General features: G+C 54.3%; 4 protein-coding genes across 4 annotated transcripts; 1 reads left to right on the plus strand and 3 right to left on the minus strand.

Moving 5' to 3' along the window:
- Positions 1 to 1,760: 1,760 nt before the first annotated feature.
- Positions 1,761 to 4,204, minus strand: B0T26DRAFT_226597 (uncharacterized protein). The gene is made up of 3 exons (XM_060433868.1): positions 3,828 to 4,204; positions 2,384 to 3,695; positions 1,761 to 2,300 (listed from the first exon to the last, which is right to left on the minus strand). The coding sequence occupies exons 1-3, from the start codon at positions 3,874 to 3,876 to the stop codon at positions 1,847 to 1,849; spliced, it is 1,815 nt and encodes a 604-aa protein (XP_060298500.1). The 5' UTR covers positions 3,877 to 4,204; the 3' UTR covers positions 1,761 to 1,846.
- Positions 4,205 to 5,259: 1,055 nt separating this feature from the next.
- Positions 5,260 to 7,257, minus strand: B0T26DRAFT_644163 (pyridoxal phosphate-dependent transferase; the record flags this gene model as incomplete). Its single annotated transcript, XM_060437601.1, has 1 exon — positions 5,260 to 7,257. The coding sequence occupies one exon, from the start codon at positions 7,255 to 7,257 to the stop codon at positions 5,260 to 5,262; it is 1,998 nt and encodes a 665-aa protein (XP_060298501.1).
- A 2,899-nt stretch (positions 7,258 to 10,156) lies between these two features.
- On the plus strand, positions 10,157 to 13,237 carry B0T26DRAFT_226850 (uncharacterized protein). The gene is made up of 4 exons (XM_060433869.1): positions 10,157 to 10,821; positions 11,031 to 11,614; positions 11,674 to 12,816; positions 12,930 to 13,237. The coding sequence occupies exons 1-4, from the start codon at positions 10,606 to 10,608 to the stop codon at positions 13,057 to 13,059; spliced, it is 2,073 nt and encodes a 690-aa protein (XP_060298502.1). The 5' UTR covers positions 10,157 to 10,605; the 3' UTR covers positions 13,060 to 13,237.
- A 652-nt stretch (positions 13,238 to 13,889) lies between these two features.
- Positions 13,890 to 17,897, minus strand: B0T26DRAFT_771200 (uncharacterized protein; the record flags this gene model as incomplete). Its single annotated transcript, XM_060446545.1, has 5 exons — positions 13,890 to 14,771; positions 14,873 to 16,629; positions 16,732 to 17,046; positions 17,116 to 17,646; positions 17,689 to 17,897. 5 exons carry the CDS (start codon positions 17,895 to 17,897, stop codon positions 14,386 to 14,388), a joined length of 3,198 nt encoding a protein of 1,065 aa, XP_060298503.1. The 3' UTR covers positions 13,890 to 14,385.
- Between the last annotated feature and the right edge of the window lie 1,185 nt (positions 17,898 to 19,082).

Genomic DNA, 19,082 nt, shown 5'->3' on the forward strand with positions numbered 1-19,082 from the left:
GGTCGAAAACAGCCGTCGAGCGAAGCGTGAATGCGATGACGGCACTGGGCGGGCGGAACCGATAGGGGGCAAATCAAAAGCGTCTCCTCCGGGAGAGAGGGGCAGTATCTTGCATTACTTGACTTTTTTTTTGGCATGTGTGCGAGAAATCGAGATTTGCATAGCGTTTGTCAGGCTGTCTTTTTTTTAAGTGAGGGGCGAGTCTAGAATCAGTGGGAAGGGGTGGGAGGGTTTTGTCTCTTGGTGAAACCACCAACCCCGTATATTTGACTTTGTGGGATAAAGAAAAGAGATGGAGATGAGGTATGGGCGTGCATGGTGTACAGGGCGCAGGCGCAACAGAATGGCTTTGGTTATTTGGACGGCCTTGTCCTTTTCTGCCGGCTGGCTAGGTAGGACCTAGCTTGCTAGATTTCTGTGTGTCCTTTTCCCCTGTGGCCTTGTCTTGTCTTTTATTGTCAATCGGCTTCATCGGTTGGTTGGTTGGTTGGTCGACGAGTAAAGAACGTTTGTGGAAGGGAGAGGAGATGGGGCGAGCGGCGACAGAGCAGGCGGGAATAAAACAAACAGGGAGATCTTTTTAGTGTAATATGGTATAGTCTAGCTTCTCTCTCCCGTTTGTTTGTCTTATCTTTTTGTCTTTTTTTGTACTGTCGGGCCAGGTGCTGGCTTGCGCTGGATGTAAGCGGGCAAAAGAAAAATGGGATGGGATGGTGATGGTTATTTTTTTGGTGGTTGTTGAGAACTCTGTTGAACTGTCGATTATTTTGCGGCTGGTGTTTTTTTTGTTTGTTGTCGGTTTAACCTCTCTCTGCTCTGCTATGCTCTATCTCTTCTTCAAGGCCTTCCTGCTGTTGCCGCCGCCGCTGCCGTTGGTATATAGGAAGAAAGGAGACAGACAACCAGGGATGATGATAGGAGCATTTCTTTTTCTTTCTATTTTCTTTTCTTCTCTGTCCTTCCGTCTTTGGGGGTGATTTTGCTTGGTGGGGGTAGTATATTCTTACTTACTATTTTGTTTCTCTTCATTGTTACTTTTCTGTCCCTGGAGAAAGAAAGGGAGAGAGGAATGGATTGGTGCAACCAGCCAATGGTGCTTCCGCTACTGCTAGTGCTGTTGACGCTGTTGCGGAAACGCAAAATGTCGTTATTTTATCCAGATATTCATATTTTTTGTGTCGTTGTCATGTCCTTAGAGGGAAAGCGGGTACCAACATGTCCTTTGGCCTTTCGTAAGCTTTTCTTTTCCTTTTTGTTGTTACACACCTGCCTTCATACCTACCTGTCAGGGCAACCTCATTGCCTTTCTTTGCCTTTCTTTGCCTTATTTCCATTCGGGGTGCATACATAAGTACATCATCTATCTACCTGGTTGGGCCCATATGATACCTTCCACGATTAAATATCCATGTCTTTCTTTTCTAAAACTTGATGTAATGGTCCAATGTCGCTGGAACCCTCTTCTGGCAACTAGTTGATCGTGGTTAGGCCGTATACTAGGCAACCAATTTGCTGTTGGTCTGGAGCTTGTCTGACACTGATATAATGTCCGGGGACGGGGTTTAAAGATATGTGGTGAGCCGCGGGATGCTGCAGGAAACCGCACGATTCCGGAGGAAGCAGACATGCTGGAAATATTTATTGTTTTTTTCCCGTGCTGTCCTGAAGAAACCATGATACGTAGAACTTGCTGTGCGTCACTCTTGGTAGGAATGACCGTAGACCTATACGAAAGAGAGGCCGTAGGGCAGATATAAAAACGTCCGTTCCATTGTGCTTGTACAAATAGTATTCACATTTTCTACATTACCAAACCGCTGGACTCCGTCCAACCTAGCTACCGCTGCTACCGGCCCGATGTTCTCTTGTTCCGTGCATTCTCGATGTTGTTCTTGAACTCGCGGTAAAGATCGCTTATGAGACCCCTCTCGGCCCAGGCTTTGAGGATCTTGTCGGCAGTTTGGTACAGCTTCCTAGGTTTCATCTTGGCCCGCTTCTGTAGCTGGCCAGGCAGCATGTACCCGTCTCTTTCGAGAGTCGCATCGACCCAGTCCATCAGCGCGTGCTTCCAGTGGATCAAGTTGTGGGCCGTAACAGCGTTGGAGCTGCACACGGATCCAATAAACCATCGTTTGGCCTCCTTCGGAATAGGGTTCCCATCCTCGTCCACGTCCTCTTCCTCTTCCTCGTCATCACGATGCGAAGATGATGAGCCTGATGAATCTACATCTACATCCTCGAGAAAATATTCCTTGTTGGTCTCCTTGTAGTAGGGCGACCCGGAGAACGACAATACCCATCTTGGAAAGAAAGTCAGTCGGCTGTAAACGACAAGGCTATTATGTAACAGCTATAACAGCAGGACACAAGAGAGGATACGTACTTGGCTGGGTGATTACTGCGACCGCAGGCGCCGCAATTTTGAAGCTCGTGGGCATCGCCACCAGGCAGCTCGGCGTTCGTAAGTTCTGGTCTGGCGCGCAGGGCCATCAAGAAATCCTTCTTCCACGCAGACGACGCAAACTTTGACTGCGCCAAGCCGCGAACTTCATCGTCAAGCTTTTTCCAGGCGATCTTGTAAAGTTCGTGATCCTTCTCGAAGCCGGGGTTGATTTTTCGGAGTACCAGCCACTCCACAGCGTCTCGGAAGTGCTCCTTCATGGGCTTGTGAGAGTGCGCCGTGAATTGAAGCGGCATGTTCACGAGCAGGTCGGCCGGCACCCCGATAGGGGCTTCGTCGTCTTCCACGACAAAATTTTCTATGCTCTTGTCGGACCCGGACCCTTCCCCATCGCTGGCTGCTGCACTGTCGCTTTCATTGCTCAGCGAAAGCTTGGCTTTACCCTTTTTATCTTTCTTCTTGGACTTCTTTGATGAATCTTGGGCGGCTTCAGCTTTTCCATACTGGATAACCCCTTCGTCGTCGTCATCAAAACTAGTTAGGGCCGGATTGTCCGAATCTGTGTCGTAGATTGGTTTCTTCGTTTCCGGGTCGGATGACTCGGACGAGAGCTCCTCGATCTTCTCGCCGGCCCGCCTTCGGCGGAGGCGCTCTCTGGCCTTCTCCTTTTCCGTGCGTGGCTTGCGCGGCGTTCTCCTACTTGATGCGGCGGACGGTGATGCGAGTTTCCGGGGAGTGATGTCGTTCTCGTCCTCGGAATCTCCGGCGCCAATGGCCGCCGAGGGGGGGCTGGATGCCTTTTTCTGGATCAATCGTCTCCGCTTGATGGGGGAAGAAACCTGCCGCTGTTGCTGCTCTTCGTCCTCATCACTGTCCTCCAAGGCAAAAACCTCTTTGCGGCTTGAACGACTACTTGATATCGGAGTAACAAGGGGCTTGTCGCCATCGTCATCGTCGTCGTCGTCACTATCCGCCACTCGGGCCCGCCGACGACTCTGAGAAGACGAGACAGGGTCTCCCTTTTTCGGCGGAGATCTCGAAGACACTGGTTGGCGTCGAGGGGAAGGACCACTGCTCCGCGTCCTCTTCCTAGTAGGTAGGTCGACATCCTCGTCAAGGTCCTCCCCGCCAGCGCTACATTTCCCGTCGTCATTTTTATCTGAGGAAGCAGACAGGAACTGGACAACACGCTGGCGCTTACTGCCGGAGCTTTGATGCTGCGACGGCGAGGAACCTGACTTTTGGGGTGACTTCGTCTTGGAAGACTTTACCGGTGCTCTAACCCGGGGTTGGCCTATAATTGAAACACAGTTAACCCTTGCCAATTCTTTAGAACATATACGCAAACAAGTAGGCGAATAGAGTATACCACTACAGTGTAATAAGCATGCATAGGAAGCAATAAACATAAATAAATCAGGCTCACCCAGAGTGGCTTCCAGCGCCTGCTGTTTCGGCTTCCTGAGGCGGGGCATGGTTCTCGGCGGTGCTGCACTCCCCCCCAGATACCTGCCTAACTGCCTGAGATAGCTACGGATGGATGTCGAGAATTCGTTCTTTACAGTAATGCTAATTTATGTATAACGGGGGGGGGAGATTCTTGGAATGAAGTAGAGCGCCGTTCTTGAGCTAGGATTCAAGACGATCTGAAAAAGAGATTTTGGTTTGCTGTGGGGCGTTCAAAGACATGCCCCGCGCGTCGCCACAGGTGGCTGCTAAAATGGGTCAAGTACTGCAATAAGAAGAAATAAATATAATTCGAGTAGCAATCCAGTTTGACTGCATTATCCCTGCACTAGGAACTTGCCCTTTGTTTAGTTCAGAACCCCCAATCCTTTGGTGCCTACGCACCTTATAGATAGAAGACCCACACAGTCGAGCGGTTTGTAATAATACCCTCGCCGCCCTCGTAACGCCCTCGAAGTCTTGGTATTTACAAGATCAACCGTATTACGGTTCGCCGGCTCCTCAAGATCCACAATAAGGCCCGCCGGCGAGCCCGTAAGAAGCCCTAGATTACTCGCAAGAATAAAAAGAAGGCCTAGACATCCGCCGGCGTAATAAGTACACTACCTAGCCCCTAATCTATTAGTCAAACGAGGTATACTTCGAAGTAGGCGAAGACGGCTGCACAATCTTATTACTCGGTCCCCCAAAGAGGAATACCACCCAACTACCTACAGCTTACCTTTAAGAGTGGCCGCACGAAAGTAGGTACATGGGGGTGCTTTATAGGCCCTAAAAAGGGCCTATTATTATCTTACCTCGAGGGACCTCAACAAGCAACAATACACCGATTAGGTCTTTATTCCTCATTTCCTTCCTTTCTATAACAAGATGAAGGAAAAGTACGGCCACAGCGTACAATTACAGGAGGACGGGAGCATTTTATTACCATCACGTCTTCCTAGGTCTATTAAAGACGGCGTACGGCTTCAGGGTCCTAGAATGGCCGCCCCAGAGCCCAGATCTCTCGCCCATTGATTGAGAATATATGGCGACAATGTTGCGTTATTTTGAAGCAGGGGGGGTATGTAAGTGGGTGGCGCAAGACTTTTGTTACCCCATTGTACAGAGAGATTCATTCTCGAAAAGGTCTGCTGCAGAGAAAGCGGCTGTTTGAACAAGCCCGCCAATTCCGTCTTGATCTATGGAATAGGTGCCCCACGACTCGGGAGCCACGGCCTCGACAATAAACAACCCGATTCCAGCGCCAGCGTCTGGCTCTTAGACCTTGCCAGCCAGCACATCCTGCTTCTCTTTCGGCATCTTAGACATTATACCAGTAGTGGCTCACGCCATTCGCGACCTCTTCTATACAGGTACCCAAACACCAGCCCAAGAAACGAACAGAGAACTTATCTCAACGTCGCCTTGCTGTCTTTTACACCATGTGCAATTACGTCCTCCAGCTTCCACCTAGGCGGGTTAACGACACCCTCCAGGCCGTTCGCCTTCCTCCACTCCTTCTCCGTCTCGGCCGTGACACCCTCGGGCAGGGGCTCCAAACCGCCGGCCACGCCAGTAGAGTACTTGACTTGAAGAATATCGCCCACCTCGTCGCAGGCAGCTAGAAGGCGGTCCAGGTCGTCCTTGTTGTGGGCAGATGAGATGCAGAACCGGGCACGCGAGCTAATAAGGGGCGTAGCAGGGTAACCGACAACCACAACCGAAATCTTGCGCTTGAGCATCTCGTGGCTAAAGGCAGAGATCTTGGCGGGATGGTAAACCATAACGGGGACGATGGGTGAGTCGTCGTGGCCCGAGACAATATAACCAAGACGCTTAAGTCCGAGGCGAAGGTACCGCGAGTTAAAGGCGATGCGCTGCAGGCGCTCCTCGCCCTGACCGGGAGCAAGCTCCCCAGTAATGATTCTCAGCGAGGCGAGGATCTGCATCAGAACAGACGGTGTAGGAGATTCGCCGAGGAGGGTAGCTGCGTTGGTGCTCTGGAGCTTGGCGATGATGTGCTTCTCTGCAGCGATGTAGCCTCCATTGGCACCGAACGACTTGGTGAAGGTGCCCATGAGAATGTCCACCTCGGCAGGGTCAACACCAAAGTAATCGCAGACACCGCGGCCGTTAGGCCCAAGCGCTCCGATACTGTGGGCCTCGTCGACGTAGAGGAAAAACTTGTACTTCTTCTTGAGCGATAGAACACCCGGCAGATCGACCATGGTGCCCTCCATGGAGTAGAGCCCTTCGACAGCCACGAGAATCTTCTTCCAGGGGCGGTGGGTGCGCGGCTGGCCTTGAGCAATAGCCTCGCGCAGTTTCCTCTCCAAGTCAGCCATGTTGTTGTGCTTGAACGACCTGATAACAGCGCCCGAGAGACGGGCTCCGATGCGAATCGAAGCGTGGTTGAGTTCATCCGACAGAATAAGACAGCCCTTGGATACCAAGGCCGGGAACGAACCAGCATTGGTCACGAAACCCATAGAGAACACCATAGACGCCGGCTTCCCGACAAACCGAGCAACTTCGCGCTCAACTTCAAGAGAAAGATCTGAGGTACCGGAGTCGGCTCTCGGGCTGCAGCTGCTAAGAGCATACTTGCGAACACACTCCTCGACCGCTTCGGCGCAAGGGCCCTCGGACTGTGCAAAGCCCAGGTAGTTGTACGAGCTCATGTTCAGCGTCTGCGTTGTGGTCCCGGTGAACTGGTAGGTACGGTTGAAATCGTCCGATTTGCGGTCCATCAGCGTGATGAAGCGGCCAGGAACACCGATGGTAGGCCTGCCGAAGCAGTCATCGATGCGCATCTTCAACCTCCGGACATAGAAGTTGTCAAAGTCGTCGTTGAGCGGGGCGTAGCCATTTTGCGCCTTGAGGGACTGGTAGTGTTTCTTATCGCCGAAGCGTTTGCCAAAAAAGTCTCGCGCGTGGCCAAAGAAAATCAGGATCAGGTAGCTGAGGTAGGTCGTGAGGACGAAGTAATAGGGTGGCTCATCCTCAATGGGAGCCTCGAGCGGCTTGCCATGATGGGCGCTGACGTATAGATGGCTGGGGCTGAGCAAAGGCCCGAACTGGGACTCGAAACGCTCCTTTGTCCTCGCCTCGTCGGCCGAAGGTGGCTCGAAGAGGGTCGTCGTGGCATCGTCGCTGCTGAGCTCCCCGCCTGCGGCAGTCGAGAGAGAGATCGATGGCAGTGAGATGGCAGGCGACTGGGGCGAGACGCTCTGCTGGTGCTGCATGGCTTGAAGACTCTGTTGTGCTGACAGCGGCTCTCTGGGCTTCTGGGACGAGAAGAAATGGGTGAGACGGCCGGCCTTGGACTGAGACGGCCGTCGTTCACCAGTTCTCTCGGATTGCGGCATACTGGAAGTAGAAAAGGGATTTGAGAGCTTTCGGGGCATTGCGCGGGGGTGACCGGAGAACAGAATACAATATCAGGGTTGCACTGCTTCTAGGAAGAGCTGTTTCCGAGATATAGCGTCAATTGATGCTATGCTGTAGGCGAGAGGCATCAGTAAGAGGTATGTGTGTGCGTGTGTGCGCGTGTGTATGCGTGTGCGTATGTAGATAGATTGGCGATAACTGAGGTGTAGGTAATCAAGGGGAGAGGGTTCAATTCTTCGTCCCGCACGAGCGTGCGGGCGACATGAACATCGCAGGTGAACAAGGCGAGACAGGTCGAGGGCAGCGAGGGTAGGTAACATGACGTAGATACGGTTTCCTCCACCCCTTTCCAGTCCCGCCGGCAACCAAGGGAAGTAGTACCCTCTCCTAAGGTATTTGCAAAAAGGGCGCAACTCGGGTACGAAATGGAAGGTACTTACTCAGCCCGAGAAAAAAAAAAGATCTTTACGACTCCCGATATCTGCGGCGAACCGAATCGCTCCGTCGTCGGTCGACAATGTTAGTCTAGGTGACCGTGCAAGTGCAGCTCTAGCGGGCGAATGGGGAGGTCGAATGGCGGTCGATAGCTGCAAGGGACGGTGCTGCTGTGCTTTGGCGGTGCGGTGCGGTGTGTGCTGGTGCGGTGCTGGCTGTCGTGGATCAGACCTCAAAGGAGTGGAAAGATCAGATCCCGTCAGTCACAGCTAAACACAGTCGCCCTCGCCCCGAGTTTCTGCACAAACACAAATCACCGAGTGTCGCGATAGTTGCATGGACTCGTCCTCGGGAAAGCAGGAGCAAAGACAGGAGACGGAAGGCAGAAGATCAGGCGCGCGAGCACATTTAGGAGATTTCTGGCTCGGGGGGCGAACAGGGAAGTGACAGGGCTCGGCACGGCCAAGACAAGCTAGCTAGTCAGCCAAACTAGCGGAAAGGGGACATGAGGACAGGGAACGCTAGAGATTGTAGAATCGTCTGATGGATGATGGAAGGCTGGTGGGGGGTGTGCCTGTCGTCCAAGCTACACGGGTAATTTGAGGAGGCCGGGCGGCCACCAGTCACTGGGCCCCTTGCTTATCATATCACCACCAGCCAGTCCTTCCCGTTCCCGAGCGGTCCGGTCATGGGCCTTGCGCATCACGCCCGCAGTTGTGACATCGAATTCGCAGCGGAAGCGAGACGGAATGAACGAAAGCCCTCTGCTCTCCTCCCCTCCCGTCTCGCGCGCGCGGGGCGGAACCCGTCCTCTCGTCGAGGCCTCCTCCACCCGACTCCTCTTTCCTCAGTAGCTTGTTTCCGTTCTGGAAGGGCACACTTGACTTGTACGCCTGGCCTGCCTCTCCATTTGTAGCATTGCATAATACACCAAATGCGGTGCAACACGTGAAGCAGTTTACATGTAGTTTACAACACCAATAGTCGGTTTATTCGCTTGTGCTATCCTCACGTCTAACATTTGCTTTGAGATGGGCGGCCAATGAAGCACTCAGTTCAAGGTGAGGCGGTGTTAATGAGGAAGCTGCAAATTTTTACTAGCAATTTGCCCCGGGCTGTGAGTGGCTCAGCTCAGTGATGGGCACGGCCTTTTTTGAAAGCGCCCCCCCCCCCCCCCCCCCCCCCCACACCACCAATAAACGGCCCAATCCGGCAGTCCCTGATGGACTTTGGCCTAGAAGGGCATAGTTTCGATCTGCCGATCCCCAGGGAAATGATTTCAGGGTCGCAAAGTGGCAGGCCTCGATGAGCTCGCGAAACGCGAAGCCACCCTGAACTCCTCGGAGCGCTGCGCGCGTTTAACGATCAGATCCCGCAAAGGCCCCGACCGCGAGTGTGTCGCTTCCGGAGAGCCACAGTTGCACCGCAGCTGCTCGGTAGCAAGAGTGGACTTACTGTGGCTTGTGGAGTAGAGGCTCGCTTGTTAGGCGATGATGCACAGCCGCCGCAGAAGATGCGCGTTGGTAGTTCCCCAGAAAGAACGATTCCCGAACACTTCCTTCATTCCCGACCGATACCCGGGAACTCAGCAGTGTCCGTCCGTGTGTGCGGAAGTACGGAGTATGCAATTACTATACGTACATAAATACACGCTAGTCACGGCTTGCCTCAACCACGAACCAACGAAGCTTGTGAGACCTTGGTTATCCAAGTAAGGTCCTCATAGTCGGCGGCGTCGATGAAGGGCCGACGGAAACCCCTCAGACTCTGAAAGTCCCCGAGACTCCCTACATAATACCTGCCCAGAATGCTCCAGTGATGATCTATAATGCAACTCGCTCGCTACGTAGGCGGTTGAGCATCCGGGCGAAATCGCGGAAGGCTCGGGCACTAAGGTGGCCGCTAAAACAGCGAATGGTTTGTTGGCGATTTTTTTTGGTTCGCGTTGGTTGCAACCACAACCCAAGGTACCCCGCGAGCCGCCGCTCTGTGGACACGGCGCCCCTGATCGCCCAATAGAGAAGGGAGTCATTCCGCCATGTAGCTTTTCATGGAGACATAGACCTGCCCGATGTCCTTATCTCCTTCGTTTCCAGGCTCACGGGACATTCTGTCGCCCGGCAGTGCGTGCCTTAGTGACGTTATTTAAGGTGCTTTAGGAGATGCCCGCGTGAGTCGGGAAGAGACGGGCGCAACTTAATCAAAATAGTAGGCCCTTCTCGGTCACTGGCCAGCTCTCATAAGCTTTCGGCTTGCCCCTCTTCCTCTCTATATTCTCTCTTGCGCATGCAACTCGAAGCTCTTTCACTGCACGTGCTTTGTCAGTTCCGTTTTATACTTGTGTAGGCGGTTAGGTTTCGGCGCATGGCGGGCAAAGATGAGGCAAGTGCCACACGACTACCTGCTCAAATCAGCACGGATAGGCAGGTACTAGTTAATGCCTTCTGAAAACGGCGTCAGCGGCGGGTTGTCCCCATCGGATCTCGGGCCTGGATTTTTGTGGTTCTTCGAGTCCTGTCCCGTCAGGGTCAACCTCGGCCATCTCCCACCCAGTAAAATGCTCGACTAGAGTAAGGCACGGAGTACTGCTCTATTTTAATAGTAGGAGATCCAGTGGGTAGATCCGGGGCCGTGGGCCATTTTTTTTCTTGTTTCCAGGTTGCCTAGGCTCCCTTGGCGAGGAGAACATCCCGATCCTCGGAACCAATCCATTCATTCAATCCATTCATTCATTGTCTGACACGACAATTGGTGCACTCAATTCGTCCCTTCTGTCTAAACGTCCGCCTGTCTCACAAGGGGGCCAACAGCATCAAGCAAACAGCCCAACTAAACGTCCACTAGCAGCCACCGACGGCTGGCAAAACCACCTCATTACTTCATTCAATGACAAGATTTGGCCAGTTGGGGATAAATAACAAAAGGCAATCATGACGGTAACGCATCGGACAGCCCGTGAGCTATGGCGGCACAGCAGCCCCCAGTCGACCCAGATGTGGAAGTTTATGCTCCATGTCAACCAAAAGTGCGGGCTCAACCTCTCAGACTACCCATCTCTCTACAAATGGTCAGTTGAGAACGTTGCCGCCTTTTGGGAAGAGGTTTGGCATTTTGCCGGTATCAAGGCCTCGAAGCCGTTTGATCAGGTAGGTGTGCTTGTGTGTGTTTGTTTATGTGAGGTCTTGTATGCACTGCACTCTATCATGTTTTGGTGGCTACCTACCCAGGCGCAAACACACCTCCTTTTATCCGTTACCCCGACCCCCTTTTCCTTCCTTATACCCCTGGTTTTCACCACATCACGCCCCCCAATGTTACTGCCCCATGCATTGTGCACCTGCTAAGCCCTCAGCAGGTGCTGCCCGACAAGGCGCCCATGTTCCCAAGGCCCGATTTCTTTGCCGGTGCCCTTCTCAACTTCGCCGAGAACCTCCTATTCCCGCCAAACGCCAAACTCGACCCGTCGGCTACTGCCGTTATCACAGTGACTGAGAATGGAGACCAACGCGTTGATACGTCGTGGGCCAGCCTGAGAGAGCAAGTCCGCCAATGTTCCAACGCCCTGAGAGCTGCTGGTGTGGGCGAGAACGACGTTGTCGCCGGCTTCGTCGCCAACCATGTCCAGGCTCTCGTTGCCCTGCTAGGAGCCGGTGCCGTCGGTGCCATATGGACGGGCATCAGCCCAGACAACGGCGTCAGCGCTGTACTTGACCGCCTAGTTCAGATCAAGCCGCGAGTGCTTTTTGCCGACAACGCAACGCTTTACAACGGCAAGGAGTGGTCAAGCGCCGCCAAGACCCTCGAGATTGTTGGCCAGCTGAAGAAGAACGGCCTAGAACTAGTTGTCGTCGTCAACAGCGTCAAGAGTCTTGATACTGGCCTGGATGACATTCGAGCGAAAGGGGTCAAGGCGGAGGAGTATGCGAGCTGGTTAAACACGTGAGTCTTCCCTCCAAACCAGTTAGGCCGGCAGGAACTGACGAATGGTGGAAACGAAGCTCGCCGGATGAGCCCCTTAAATTCAAGCAGCTCTCGCCTTCTCACCCACTGTACGTCTTGTACTCGAGCGGCACCACTGGGCTCCCCAAGGCTATAGTGCACACTGCTGCGGGTACGCTTCTTCAACACAAGAAGGAGCACTATCTCCACTGCTCGCTCTCGCCATCCTCGAGGCTGTTCTACTACACGACCACTTCGTGGATGATGCACCACTGGAGCGTGTCAGCCCTGGCTGTTGGCGCGTCATTGGTGCTCTACTCGGGCTCGCCGTTCCGGCCACACTCGTATCTCTCCCTGCCACGGCTTCTCTCCACACTCCGCGTCACCCACTTTGGAACCTCGGCCGCATACCTTACGGCCCTCGAGGCCAATAACGTTCGGCCTGTGGAAGACCCATCCTTAGACCTCTCGGCGCTAGAGGCCATCTACTCGACTGCTGCGCCCTTGCCGCCCTCGACCTTTGCGTTTGTGTATCAGGCCTTTCCCCCGAATATCAACCTGGCTTCCATCACCGGCGGCACCGATATCATATCGCTGTTCGGCGCGCCTTGCCCCCTGCTTCCCGTGCGCGTCGGCGAGGTCCAATGCGCCGGCCTGGGCATGGCCATCAGCGTCTTCGACTCGACCTCGGCGGCAGAGGACCCCAGGCTCGTCACGCCCGCCGACGCCCCTGGCGACTTGGTGTGCGTCAAGCCGTTCCCCTGCCAGCCTCTCACCTTCTTCGGCCGCGGCGGCGAGGACAAGTACCGCGCGGCCTACTTTGAGCGCTTCGGCCCGAGGGTCTGGCACCACGGCGACTTCGTCCGCATGGACAAGGCCACGGGCGGGCTGGTGATGTTGGGCCGCAGCGACGGCGTGCTCAAGCCTGCCGGCGTCCGCTTCGGCAGCGCCGAGATCTACAACGTGCTGGCGCGCTTCTTCGCCCTCGAGGTCGAGGACGCTGTCTGCGTTGGCCGCCGCCGCGAGACCGACATGGACGAGACCGTGTGTCTGTTCGTCGTCATGGCCGCCGGCAAGGAGTTTGACGATGATCTGCGCACCCACATCAAGGACATGGTGCGCAAAGAGCTCAGCCCGCGACACGTCCCCGGCGTTATTGAAGAGGCCAAGGGAGGTATCCCCAAGACGGGCAACGGCAAGAAGTAAGACCCTCTTCCTCTTCCTCCTCTTTTCTTTCACTCTCGCTTTCACAGCTAGTGGTATCCCACCGTGTTTTTTGTTGCTATCAAAGGTACTAACGACTCACGCGGTACAGAATCGAGGTCGCCGTCAAGCAGATCCTTTCGGGGATGCAAGTCAAGACCAACGCGAGCGTTGCGAATCCTGAGGCGTTGGACTGGTTCCGCGACTGGGCAAGCAAGACCCCCCAGGCAGCATATTATTAATTCCCGCCAGCTAAGATCTGTTAAGCCGTTTGGCATAAGTTGTGTTGTTTTTATAAAGGGACATCTGCGAGTCTTGATTTTGTTGGTGTTTGTCAGATCTTTGTAACTAAACCGTTTGCTTATCTGTCAGTTGGAAACGTAGAAGCCCGGATCACTGTCCCCGAGGGTGCGGATTGCTTATCCTTACCTTTAGGTGAGTAGGATACAAAGCCTTGGTTTTGTAAAAATGGGCAAGGATAAAAGGGGGTTCAGGGGAAAACATGAGGTGTGGGTGATGGGAGGCAGACCAACCTAGAACCCAAAAGGCACGATCTTTCCTGATTATTAATCCTTTATTTTCTGTGTCTTTTCTGTTGTCAATACAGCACAGAAAGATTAAATACCGCAATGTTATTACCAAGATCCCGCGATATTGTAACTTGATTCGAATGTTTTATAGCTATAGCTATTTCCAAAAGCTGCGTTTCGGGGGGGTATCTACCGCGCGTGCTTGCCGCTAAGTAATGAAAGCAGGAAAAAAAAAAAAAGGAAATTGAAACTTCATCGCTCCTCCCAAGCAAACAAACTGCTTCTGTGATCGCTCTCAAAGAAAATAGCTGCTGAATCAAATCTCGGGCAGCCAGCCCAGCTTGAACATACATGGAAGGGAGATAGATGGATAGATGGATAGAAGCAAATGATGGGCAAGAGAAAGAAAGAAATCATTAAGATGAAACGGGGCTAGCTTGGGTTTCCTGCCTCTGACATGCCCTAGCAGCGGCGAAGGTATCAACCCCCAAAACGCCGGGCACTTCCCTCGTCATATTCTCTGTGGGTTTGGCTCGGCTTGATCACGTCATGATGTGCAGTGACTCCATAAGAAACGGAAACACCAAAAACAAAAACAGAAAAAGATGAGGAAAAAATGAAGTAGAAAGAAATTCCATATAGCCCACGCTTCCCAAAGCAGGACAGCAACCTCGCTGCTTCCTCTCATTCGTCATCGTAGTCCCAATCCATTGCCATCATCCTCTTTTGCCCTATAATATCCTTGGTTTTTTTTTCCCATCCCCCCCTTCGTCGCGACAATTTCTCCCTATTTCCCACTTTTCCCCCTGTTTTATATCACTCGTCATCCGGCATATTTTTTTCGTTGTGGGGGTATGTGGTATCCTTGCGGTGTAGCCATGTCTTGAAGGAAAAACAGCAAGAAAATAAATAGGAAATCCCATAATTCATATCCCTTCATATTTCCGCTTATATCTCTCCATCTAAGATGACCAAGCCAGCTCGCTAGGAAGATTCGTCAAATGAAAAGCAATGAAAAGCAGAGAAATGAAAAGAAAATTAGTAGTTCCCGTCCATGACACTAAATTGCTGGTCCATGGGGTCCATGGCCATAAAATCGAGCAGATCAACGCCGTTGACATTGACACCCTCGGCCGTCATCGATACCGACGTGTTGTCAATATTCTGGAAGAAAGCCGGCCCGGTCGGCAGATACCACATCTCGTTGCCGGGGTTGGTCCAGTCCGAGTTATCGAACGTTAGAGAATCTGTCAGGCTGGTGTGATGATTGCCATTCCCATTGTTGTTATTGCCGTTTTCCTGCATCCCGATGGCAGCTGGAGTGGATGGCCCAAACATGGAGGCAGATCCGGATGGGTAAGGGAAGTTGCCGGACGTCAAGTCCCACGGCGTGGCCGATATGTTGGCTGGGGTACTGGAGCGTTCTAAGAGCCGACATTCATGATTAGTCTTGGCAACAAGCAATTTGGGTTGTGGAAGAAAGAATAGAAAAGGGGGAGCTTGAAGACAGACTTGGAAAACTTACCCGGACCGCTTGTACCCTCCCTCACCTTCATCCACAATTCAGCTGCATTGTGAGCTGAGAGGCCGTGACCGTTTCCGTTGGCGCTGCCGCCATTCATTGCCTCCATGTGGTTTGGGGCGGGGGATCTGCCGTCGGCAGAGACCTGTGGCGCCGGGGCGTGAATGAAGCGGTTGCGGAGGCGGCTGGTCAAGGTCTCGAGCATGTCTGCAAAACGGATTCCCAGGTGCACGTCGTCGACAACGCAGTTCCTAAGCGCGTCCACAGTGCGGTCCATTAAGCCAATGCTGAGCTCAACGGCGGACTTTGGGGCTCCAAGGGCAAATGTCTTGAGCAAGAACATGGCGCCACTGATGATCCGGAAGTAGGTCCGAACAGGTGCGTGCTTCAGGTAGCCCCCCGGTAGCAACCCATCGACAACAGTCCGCAAGAGATTCCGGCTGCCATTGACAACCTCTCTGACATACTCTTGATCGTCGACACCGAATCCGCCGAGCTGTCCCAGCGGCAGCTTTCCATAGTAGTTCTGAGTTTGGGGCGACAGCTGCGGGGCAGAGTTTCCCGATACACTTCCTCCCGGGACCGAACCTCCTCCGCCGGCGTTGTTTGTGCAGCGCTCCACAACCGCCTGTAAGGAGAGCGAGTTGATGTAGATGCGGACATACTCATACTCAATTGTCAGGATGTGGCGGATGTACGGGGGCATGCGGAAGCGCTCAAATTCCCTCCACCAGTCCCTTAGCATGGGCTGGAAGTCCTTGAGAAGACCAATGTATTTCCCGCTTTGGATGATGTCAGTGGTGTGTTTGCGGGAGCGGAACAGTTTCTCGTTGCCTATATGCATAGCGTTACTGATCCCGGCCCAGCAATGGATGATCTGGTCGTCCAGCTCCAAGTCCGGGATGTAGTTGAAGCCGTTGGAGAGAGACGAAAGATTTGTCACGGGCGTAGCTCCGTCGACGGAATGCGGACGCTTCCGCGACACTACTGGATCCGACTTGCGCAGGTTTTCAGGGACCATGTTGGTCCAGCCAAGGCGGCCGGCTAGCTGGCTGAGATAAACCAGGAGCAGTCTCTTGATGCGATACGCTCTCAGCCGGTACGTCTCTTCTTCGTATTCGGGCCGGGCGATGGTCCCTGCTGCAAGCATCTCATCAATGTCGTCAAACACACCAAGTTCATATGCAAGGCCCATTGCAGTGCTCAGTAGCATCCAGCACATGCGGTCGCTGCGCCAGGCTGGCTCCAGCCAGCTCTCAATCCTCCTGCCGCCGAAGCTGGCAGAAGGTCGCTGATTTCCGTCGTCATCGAGCATGTTTTGTGATTCGTACGAGGGCAGCAGCAACTCATCGATAGCCTCGTTGGGCGGGAAGTGGAGGGCCCGCGGGTGCCATTCGGTCAAGATCATTAGAGACTCGATGGTCCCAAAGGTTCTCAAGCTTCCTCTGCGGAGACCCCTCCAGGGCGCCGTACTGGAGTTCTGAATTTCGTCGCTGCCGGAGCCACAGAGTCCGCCACCAAATGCCTCTTGGCCCCAGACCACGCGCTCAATCATACCGCGCAGATAGGTCCAGAGTTGTTCGTGGATGGCGTGCGACCGACAGTGGCCGCCAGTGCCCGGCATGACACGATACCTAGACGCAATAGTCAAGAGGGTTACGGCAAGGATGGGTTCTTCAGTTAGGAGCGTTGGGTGAGAACTGGGGTTCCGAAAGGTTGGAGGCGATATTGGTGTGAGGGGCGAGAGATATTCATAGTAACTATTAAGCCTGTTAATCGCCTATAACAACAGCAATGCCTATGGAAGAAGAGAGAGAGAGACTGTGGTAGGCTGGGAGAGTAAGGAAGAAAGGAGTCTGTACTGGTCAATGTAGTCAATCGCTTCCTGGGCCGTGAACCAACCTGCTCGCACAAATCGAAACCTCGCCCAGGCTCGGAGTGCCTCATTGTTGGTTGGGTCAGACGAGGGCTCGCGCTTCACGAGCTCGGGGTCGATGGCCTGGTCGGCCAAACCGCCCTGGCGCAACGTGTTACGGCCGTGGTAGTCGCCTGCTCCGTCGACACGGCCGTTGAACGACGACTTGGCTGAACGAGCATCGGGGCGGGCCTGGAGATTGCTCGCCTGAGCGGAGCCACGAGACGGCAGGGGCGTTTGGTCGTGCGGGTGCGAGGACGAGCTGTGCAGGCGGACAACATCAATACGCCGCAGCGCATCAGACGTGATACCAAGAGGGGGGTCTACTAACTTGTCTGTGGCAGCCTTGTAAAGCAGGTCTAGCGCATCATGGGGCCCGTACAGCTCCCTGCGCATGACGGACCTGGCCTCAAAGTTCTCGAGAGGCATGTTGGGCTCACCGCTGCCGAACTCGCCGACGGTACTACTCCTAGTGTCGGTGGTGCTCTTGGTGGGCGTCGTGTCTTTGGGACGCGATAGGGGGCGCGGACGTCCCTCTCTACCGCCGGGGGTAAGGGGCACGTCGCTGAAGAGACGGCGGTCAATGGTGGGCACGGTAGGGGACTCTGTCTCGCGCAGCTTCTTGCGGCCATTGCGGACTATGTAGTCGTCATGGTCAACCTCCTCGGGCGACTCGACGGTATCGTCGTCGGCCTTGCGCTTGCGCCGTGTGGCGCTGAAGTAGCAGTCCTTACTCTCGCGGCGACAGCGCACGCAGGGCGGATCGCGGGGGTCGTCAACGGAGCCGAGGTCACAGCGGACCTTGCGGCGGCGGCACGGGATGCAGGCCTGGTACACACGCTTGTGGGCCGAGGGTGGGGCACTGCTGCCCGTCAGTGGCACACCCACGGTAGTCGAGGAGGACGAAGTCGAGGCTCCGGCGGCAGCACCGGCGGCGGATCCGAAATCGCCAGGTCCTGGTCCTGGTACAGCTCCAGCTCCACCGACGGGTTTTGACCCACCAGGGCCCTTGGAGGCGGGCCCGCCAGCCGCGGGCGAGGATGAGGCGGCGACGGGAGTGAGGGGCGAGAGCGAGAGCGAATGCTGCGCGGCGGAGGCGGCATATTGCGCCATGACGGGCAGCAGCGGCAATGCAGCAGCAGCAGCAGCAGCAGCAGCAGCAGCTGTAGCAGCAACACCACGCCAGGCAGCGTAGTGTCGCGCGCAAAGCGAGATCGGCGTCTCTCTTTCTCGGCCTGGACTGCCGGGTCGTGTTTGGTCAATTTGATGCGATGAAAGCCGCGCGCCCGTTTGTGTCTGTGTCAGAGCGGTTGGACGCGGTTTGTGGTGGGTTTGGGGCCTTGGGGGATTTAACGACTCATAAGGATGGAGAGCAAAAGAGGGTCCTGTCGAGGCCTGGCCTTTTTGGCGCAATGTAAACCTAGGCTCGGGCGACCCGCTTCCAACCGGCCTGGCAAGCTCAATGGCAGCTTGTGCTGCGTAAAGTACTGTACTGCACAGAGAGAGACGGGAACTGCGGGGTCGAGCAAGAGATTTGGATGTGGAAACACAACGGAAGAAGAAGAGGCCGGTCTGCGTGGTCTGCCTAACAGGACGGACCTCTGAAGGCGAGGCGGAATTGTCTCTTCTTGTCCGGCTCGCTAGCAGTCAGTGAAAAGCCAACTGGGTGCCACTTCTCGAGCCTTGTTTAAATTGGCCAGGCTAGAGAATAGCGAAAGGAACTCACAAATGCAATGCGATGTACGAGCTCTTTGGACAACAACTTGAAGCTGCCCGGCGAGGGGATGGCCCCGGCAACTAAGAAGTGCACGCAGCCTCGACGCCCGGCTCAATGCAACTGCTTTCACTCCCGTATACAATTATATGTAACTGTTGGCGGGAGGCGATTACGACGCCCTAGGCACTTTTTTGTTATTCGTACCTTGGTTATGTATAATCAATACCAGGACAAGGCAGGGTTGACAAATCGGGCTTTTCAGTAAGGTAGATAGCGGCTCAGGACGGAAACCCGGTCTTGAACACAGCCGGAAGAATGGGATTGTGTGTGCAAGAAAGCGCAGCCCCGATGGACAATTTACATCGGCTTTCTCTCCTTTGTCCTCGTTCTCGTTTCCCCTCTCTCCCGTGCCTGCGCAGGCAGTTGTGTCTTTGTCACCCCTCCTCGACTATCCCTGGCGGAAAAAGCGATCGGCTGCAAGCCCACCCAGACAGAGACGAGCTTTCAGATGAGCCAACCAGTCGGCCACTCACAGCGGAAATCCCTCGCGGCCCGAATTGGACGAATAGGACGCACGAGGC

This window comes from Lasiosphaeria miniovina (assembly GCF_030549165.1).
Source record: "Lasiosphaeria miniovina strain SMH2392-1A chromosome Unknown B0T26scaffold_3, whole genome shotgun sequence".
Lineage (NCBI taxonomy): Eukaryota > Fungi > Ascomycota > Sordariomycetes > Sordariales > Lasiosphaeriaceae > Lasiosphaeria > Lasiosphaeria miniovina.